Source organism: Cryptococcus neoformans, chromosome 11, assembly GCF_000149245.1.
Source record: "Cryptococcus neoformans var. grubii H99 chromosome 11, complete sequence".
Classification (NCBI taxonomy): Eukaryota; Fungi; Basidiomycota; class Tremellomycetes; order Tremellales; family Cryptococcaceae; genus Cryptococcus; species Cryptococcus neoformans.
Window position 1 is genome coordinate 642,307 of NC_026755.1, and position 7,504 is coordinate 649,810.

The 7,504-nt window shown below is 47.9% G+C and overlaps 3 protein-coding genes; all 3 read right to left on the bottom strand.

Annotated features, from left to right (window-relative positions):
* Positions 1-35: 35 nt before the first annotated feature.
* Positions 36-2,445, bottom strand: CNAG_01698 (hypothetical protein; the record flags this gene model as incomplete). XM_012197305.1 has 6 exons in its annotated part: positions 36-1,720; positions 1,786-1,845; positions 1,910-1,964; positions 2,021-2,150; positions 2,204-2,383; positions 2,439-2,445. 6 exons carry the CDS (start codon positions 2,443-2,445, stop codon positions 362-364), a joined length of 1,791 nt encoding a protein of 596 aa, XP_012052695.1. The 3' UTR covers positions 36-361.
* Positions 2,446-2,824: 379 nt separating this feature from the next.
* On the bottom strand, positions 2,825-5,645 carry CNAG_01699 (histone deacetylase 1/2; the record flags this gene model as incomplete). XM_012197038.1 has 12 exons in its annotated part: positions 2,825-3,617; positions 3,669-3,820; positions 3,876-3,965; positions 4,016-4,099; positions 4,157-4,232; positions 4,285-4,393; positions 4,451-4,543; positions 4,601-4,742; positions 4,797-4,935; positions 4,989-5,063; positions 5,134-5,251; positions 5,340-5,645. 12 exons carry the CDS (start codon positions 5,643-5,645, stop codon positions 3,025-3,027), a joined length of 1,977 nt encoding a protein of 658 aa, XP_012052428.1. The 3' UTR covers positions 2,825-3,024.
* Positions 5,646-5,853: 208 nt separating this feature from the next.
* CNAG_07598 (importin-alpha export receptor) overlaps positions 5,854-7,504 on the bottom strand; it is a 4,164-nt gene continuing 2,513 nt past the window's right edge. The window contains exons 11-16 of the mRNA XM_012197535.1: positions 7,383-7,504; positions 7,034-7,337; positions 6,813-6,986; positions 6,378-6,762; positions 6,240-6,319; positions 5,854-6,188 (exon numbers count right to left, since the gene is read on the bottom strand). The exon at positions 7,383-7,504 is cut by the window's right edge and continues 127 nt beyond it. Of these exons, the coding sequence (XP_012052925.1) occupies positions 6,173-6,188; positions 6,240-6,319; positions 6,378-6,762; positions 6,813-6,986; positions 7,034-7,337; positions 7,383-7,504 (1,081 nt within the window). The 3' untranslated portion in view covers positions 5,854-6,172.

Below are 7,504 nucleotides of genomic sequence, written 5' to 3' on the forward strand. Positions count from 1 at the left end.
TGGAGCACAGCAAGATGGGTTTCACGTGACAGATGCGAGTGTGACAGGCCAATGTAAGTGATTAAACGACCTCCTTTGAATTAGGTAACCTATACTACGGAACATGACAAATAATTAGGCAATGAGTCAAACTGGCAGGTATTCGAAACTCTACATTGTCTACAAACGATCTAGCGCAGATAAAAGCCAGAAATGACCAAAATACAACTGAAAAAATGGAAATCAAAAAGGCTGATGATATGCGTGGACGAATCGACTTATGCTACTGACAAACAAGCAAACAAACAAACAAACAAACAAACATACCCACGGCAAGATAAGAAGCCTTGACCTAATGTAAATATTCTGTGACGTCCTAAAGTCAGACATTATCGTCACCTATTCGGTGTCTTCCTTCGTTTTCTCTCAATATCGTTGATCCTTTCCTCTCATATGACACCGTATCATTCCTATCCCTCGAAATCTCAGTTCTAAGCCCCTCGTCTATCAACCCGTCGAGTACCGCAGCGGAACTTTCGCCCCTCCCTCTCCGAGGTCGATCCATTCTGACATACCCATCTTCTCCTCTTACCACTCCTAGGTCATCCAATGTTGGTCGGCCGCAAGAGTATCCTGTCCCAGCAGTGCTAGCTGAATCACCCCTCGCACGCCTCAGTTCATCAATATCGCTCCTTGACAGAGTGGCATTGCTGCTTCCCCGCGACCGCCCATAGGCATGCGAATATTCTCTTCTCCAGCTGGACCCACATTGGTCAAGTGCTGCGTCATCCACCGGCCGACCCAACAGAGCAGCACGTGAGTCACCTCGCATGCGCCGAAATTCGGGTCGACGAGCACTGTGTGCGATTGCGTAAGCATCCGCTTCATCCGCGATCTCACGTCCCCCCATTCGATGTGGATAAGTCGTCCCAGGAATTGTACTAGGGGCATCGCAAGACAGGGAGGAACTGGAGAGTATTCTCCCAGTACACGATGGTCGACGGCTAGCCAGAGTAGGTGCATAAGCATTATCGAGCTCCAGAAGAGAAGGCGAAGGAGAAGAGCAGTTGGAATCCCGAGATACACTTTGAATGACCCCTAAATCCCGAGTTTTCGTTACATCATTCGAAGGGCCAGGAAAATTAGGTGTAACTGGGAGGAGCCGAGAAGTGGGAAGAAGGGAGTCCAGCTCCATCTGAATATTCATTTTTGTGTTTGAGGCGCTTTTGGACGCATTGCCATCCCCTGTTTCCGCGTTCAACCAGGCGGACGCATTTGAAGCATATTTCTCATTCTCTAAACTCCTCATCCACTCCTTCAGCTCTTCCTCGCTCATATGGTCTGGCATGCTCCAGGATCTGGTCAACGTACGACCCTCACATCCATTGACATACTCGTTGCTGTCGTTGGAAGCCATCCATCGACGACGAGTGTATAAACCATCTCGGCCTTTTTCGTCCGCCCATTCTGACAAAGTCATACTAGTTGTGGTGCTTTCCACATGTGCCGGTAAAGCAAGCGCCCATCGGCGTATGACGAGCCGCATTTGATAACAGATGTACACAGCAGCAACGGCAGTGGCGAGGATCGTAAGCACTGTTGTGAGGACAGAAACTATGGTGTTAGTTCGGTTGGTTGTTCCAAAGGCTTTTCCGAGGTAGACAATCGTCCATTGTTTTGGAAGAGTGAGGAAGGCAGCAAGAAGATAGCTCCAGAAGTTTGCGCCAGCGGAGGCTGATACCTGTAAAACGCCAACACATGCATTATGAGTCACATTTGATGCCTGACGAAACTGAAGACACTCACAGCTGTTGTTATATGGCCTGGGACGGCACTAAATCGCAAAATGAGAACAAACATGAAGCTCTATCATTGTTATACATCGAATCAGCGCTTGTGTTCGTCTGGCATACATGACCGCCTCCCTAACCTTTTCGCGAATAAGCTGCGTCAAGGCTGCGTATAATCTGTTCTTCTTCTCAAACCTGAACATTATTGTTCATCAGTCATGCCGATCAGAGTTAAAGAGAATGTCACTTGCTTTGCAGCTCTGGTCTGACAGCACCACTTAAAGGCCGCCCAAGTCGCGATCTCTCCTACGAATGTGCCAGCTGCCAATATGGCAAAGCCAACCCACAAGCCCCATACTAGACCACACAAAATCCCAATGACTAAACAGTGACATGTCAGCTTCTGGATGAATATCAATGACGAACGAACCCACTTTCATGTCCCACGAGGGGGGGGAACGAAACAATAACCAAAATGGCAATAGGTACTAACCATCCGGCCGGCCAGCTCCTGATTTTTTCTGTTATAGGCCTACAGAAGTCGACGACAGCATCATGCTTAGCCGTGATCAGGGCGGTGAGGGTACCGGCTATTATCAAGATGGCATACCACTCTGCATTTGTGAGCTCTTTAAACAGGCTTCTGAAATTAGAATGAGCTGTGCTCACTATACATGTGTCTTTGCACAGCCCTTTTCAACACGTGCTTATAGTCCATGACCTTCATATATCCCTTCACAGTTACATAGTCTTCTCTTAATAATGACAGAACAGAAGTAGTATCCTTCTCCGAGGCAGCAGAAGATGGAACTGGCGGTTCCTTTGAGGAGAGGGCCGGCCCATGCTTAGAGGTCAGGGATGACAACGGTGCGGTGAGGTGTGAATGATGGTGAGAATGGTGGCGTTTGCGGACGAAGGAGAGAAAGGTTTGGTCGCTGAAGACTGTCGGCAGGTAGAAGCGAAGGCGCATGCTTAGGGGGGGGGAGGGGGGGAAGATGCTCAAGGCCACGAGCAGTGCAAGAGGGGTCACTAAGCTCTCGGAAACGTGGGAAAGGGAAGGATACGACTTTGCAAGTTGTCCATACTGTGCGAGTAGAATGTGGATCGTAGTATGAAAACTTGAGGTCGGCCTCAGCCGAGACACTCGGAACTCGGATAGACTCCGCCCTCTCCCTGAGCCGCCGACTAAGATATAACCATAGTAACTTCGTTGCCCGCTTCAAACCCATCCCCATGCCCTATTACATGCTACTTATTACAAGTATCGACAGTTATCCACCACTACCGGTGCGCTACTGGTAGCCGCTGCCATTCTCATTCTGATCAGCTCGTCAACTGTTACTGTTGCTCCTCCTACTATCGCCTGAGGAAACATGATTGAGGGCTGCAGACCTTTGGGTGAAAAAAAATTCCTTCTTCCCCTTCGCTGCCCTATCATATGCAGCTGCGATCCCTCAGTGATACGACGATTCTGATCACATTCGCCCTCACTCCCTGGCGACAGTTGCTGAAGGGTCTCAACTTGACTAGACCTGCTTTTCATTTCATGCGCGGTTAAATGTGCGTGCCATTCTGGCGCTGATGCTGGAGGCGTTGAATTTCCGCTCTTCGCAATCGGTTTCTTCCCCTTTCCTTTGCCAGCCATGGCAGGCGGAAGACAGCAAGGATCTTCTCCCATCGCGACATCTTCAAGATACCGTTTCCTTCCTCTGTCGTTTGCTACTGAAGACCTAGGAAGATTTTTGGGATCATCTTGGCCTCTGATTCTTGAAATGCTTGTTAAGCCATTCAACAAAGTGTCACTCTCCTGAGTATAGGTACCGTTAAGGTTCTTACTTGCGAATAGTTCTACAGCGTTAATGAGCGATGGGCGGTGGCAGATTTAGCAGAACGGCGTACTTTTGAGCCTCTGATCAATTTGATCCTCCGGATCGTCTATATCCCACTCATTGCTCAGCCCTATTGCTTGACCCACATTGCTACCAGTAACTTGTCGCATCTGAGCACTAGGAGCGAAAGGAAGATTCTTCAAGTGGCTGGAGATCTGGCGCCTGTGTCACGGATATTTCAGAGATAGTATTGTGAACGTACGCCTGGCAGACGTACTTGAGATCCTCAAGATATTCTGGTGTATTGAAATCTTCAACATTGGAAGGTAATACTTCTAGTTTGTATCGAGGCCCGTAGTATTCCATACTTCATAAACCTGTCAGCGTAAGCGAATCGACAGTAACGGCATGCCCTACTATTGGTTGCTTGGTAAATCTTCCGATAGTTCTTGTCCACATGCGATAGCTGTTTCTCTAGTCCACGCCCTAGCCACATTTTTCCTGAAATCCACACTTGCATCAGGCTCACTGGACTACGAGAAGATATTCTACACTCACGTTGTATACCCCCCGCCACCAAGTAACATCAATGGTACATTGAAAGTCCTCAAAAACTTGGCACATTCAGCATGCCCTATTCATTACATCAGCTGTTGAAACCTTGATTTGCATTGAAGACGGCCAACCTTTGTCCGAGAGGTTCAACCTCCCTAACTTGTCTCCAGACATACTGTCTGCACCACCTTGCAATACAACGACACCTGGGCGGTAATGCTCCATGATTTCGGCAATAACCTATCCAACATGATAAACAATTTTGCCTCAAGATTCCCCGGAAAATATTACACTTGCAGGTTTAAAGATGCTGTGAAACCCCTCGTCTGTGATACCTTCTCTCAATGGAACATTGATGGCGTAGCCTTTACCTTTACCCAAACCAACATCCTGAGGCGCCCTGTATCAGCTTGGCAAACGTGTACAACGGAAGTACTTCGCAAGCACCTTGAGAGTCCCAGTCCCTGGGAAGAAATTACCAAAGAGATGGAAAGAACAAGTCATAACTCTGTCTGTGGAGTAAAACGCTTCTTCAACTCCATCGCCGTGATGCACATCGATATCGATGTAGAGCACCCGCGAGTTAACTCTGGTAAATGTTAGGGACTAAAAAAAAAAAAAAAAACTCTACGAGCTAACGCACCGCAAAAGTTCGAGGATACCTAGAACAATATCATTGACGTAACAAAACCCACTGGCTTCAGTCTTTTTGGCGTGATGTAGGCCACCTGCCCAATTGATTGCGATATCGGCCGCACCATCATTGAGCTTCTCAGCAGCACCTGAGATAATATTTTTATGAGTAAGAAATCTGGGTAGAGCCAAGGAAACCCACCAATGGATCCACCTGCAGAAATAGAGCTGAATTCGAAAATACCTTCGACTGCCGGACAATCGGACCCCGTTAAGCCTTTTGGTTGGTTATTGAGCGATTATAGCTTATCAGACGGCGCTACCTATAAGGATGGTTTTTTACTTACCTCTTGTCCCATTTCCAGTAAGAGCATCCGCATTTTCAGGTAGTACGTTCTGAAGCAGCTCGATGTACTCATCCGTATGAAATCTCGTCATATCTGTTTTAGTTGCTCGACGAGGTCTCTGCAGACGGATTCATCGTCAGTCCTCTTACGCTTGATTTCATCCCTAAGTCAAGAAGACACTTGATGGGGTACTAATGTAAACTCACGAAAATCTGCATCCGTTTTCCTCTTGACCCTTCCATCTCGGCATTCACCCATCTCGCTTCATCGTTCTCCAGCCCCACCCGGGCATTCACCTTCCTTCGGCCGTCCTCCTCCATTGTTTCATAGTCGTCGGCCAACCCATAGTTAACTACGAGATTATGTGTCATTCTAATTCGGTGAGGCTTCATTGGATGGCCGAGTCCAAAATGGTAATTGCCTACGTCGTGGTCATAGTAGTAAGCCACGCGCCGGCCATCTGGGCGAATGGGCGAGAAGTCGAGAGGAGGATGAATAGCAACAGAAGGCATGGTGGAGTTTATTCCCATGTGTTAATCAGCAGAGTTGTTGCTCGGTGATGGATAACATTCTAGCATGGCAGGTACAAGAGAAGAACCGAGGCCGAAGGACGGATGGTTTGACATTTGATGAGTCCTGCTCCGACACCGATCACTGGGCCCAGCGTCAGCCAGGCACTATTAGTCAGGCGCCAGTCAGGCACTAAAACGTGTGGAAAGTGGAAGGAGGATCCATGGACAGATTCAGTTAATCGCCGCACGCTTGAGTGGTGCCTGGTGGCTAATATTTATATCTATGGACTAGAACAAGATCAGACGGCTCTTTGGCTGCTATGAAAATGCCAGCACTAGGTCTATCGTGATTGTCGAGTAAGGAGTATTACTCGATATACAAGTATATACAATGGGCACGGGAGGTAAATATTCGTTTCCAATACTGACTACCGTTGCGTAAGCTGTGACCCGCAACGTTTCAAACTGTTTTCTAGATATCATGCATAATTTTATAATGTAACCCATGACTTTTTGTCGCCAAGGATCTATGAGATCGTATTCCTTGCATAACTGGGTGTCAGCATGTTTGGAAAGGAGTCTATAAATACTCACCCGTTAGTCGCCATGAACTGGACAAAATTGGTGACTGTCACCTGCTCCTCCTTCTGAGCCGCATCGATGAGAGGGCCCAACTTTACCGCTGTCAACATGAAGCCCTTTGTAAGTATTATGAGAGGAGATATCACATACCATTCCGGGTTTCTCCTTTGATCTCTTGGCTAATTCTTTCGCCGCGAACACCTTACTATCCTCTACGCCTGCAGTAGGGTCTTTCACGGTTTTCTCGCTCGCGCCCAGCTTGGAAAAGCTGGATTGGAATCCGGCTTCCTCGGGATCCAGCTCGGTAATATCGCCCGATCCTTCGGGGTTAGAATAGGTGATATCTTGCGGAAGAGTAAACATGTCCAGAAGGGCAAGGAAGATGGGAGGCCAGAACCGCCTGTTGGGTTCCACCAAAAGGCTATCTGAACGAGAGAGAGTCTTCGTGAGACCAACTTCAACCAATTTTCTGTTCCTCGCTGTTATCTTCTGGGTGTTGGACAAGATGACGCCAGTGAGAAGGTTGCCAAACAGCCTGAAGAGGGGTCAGCAACACCGCGTATATCAACAAATGAAAAAATTTACCCAGTCTGAATACCATCCAAAACACCCACTAGGAAATCCGCGCCCACGCTGTCCAGATTGGCCAAGAAAGCGAAGAAATAAACAAAGCAATGGTTAAATTGGGTCGAGGGTTTGCCTTGAAGTCGGTTCAAAAGGAGCACAAAGACCGTCTGGGAGAATGGCCGCATCACCTCACTACACGTTTATTAGCGATATTAATTAAACGATGCAATCGTACTTACATGGGTACAAACTCATACAGTGCCTGAACCAGCTCAAACGCCCAAACATCATTGACCTTGCTTCCTGCCAATCTCTGGAAAATACCCAATAATCCCTGTACCTGACCTGCGGCTACGATGCTAGGCGCACCGCGAAGGAGTAAAGCCTTCCATATTCTAACAAGAGCAGGAATGTTACCGCGCTGTTCCCAAAGAGCGGCCGACAAAAGTGGACCAGTAAGTGCCTGATAGGCAGGAGGAAGCTCGGAAGGGGAATGCAATTCCAGAAGTTGGGCGAGAATTTGGAATATATAGGGAATAAACTCTGCGTACTAGTTAGCCCGGAGATCAATGATGTTCTTCCACTCACCGGCGACATCGTTGGTCAAGATATGTTGGGCGGGACCGAATAACGCGTTCTCAAATGTCGGCAAAGCTGCAGGAGTACCTTCGCACACGAACCTGATCAATGCAGATACACTTTCAAAGCAG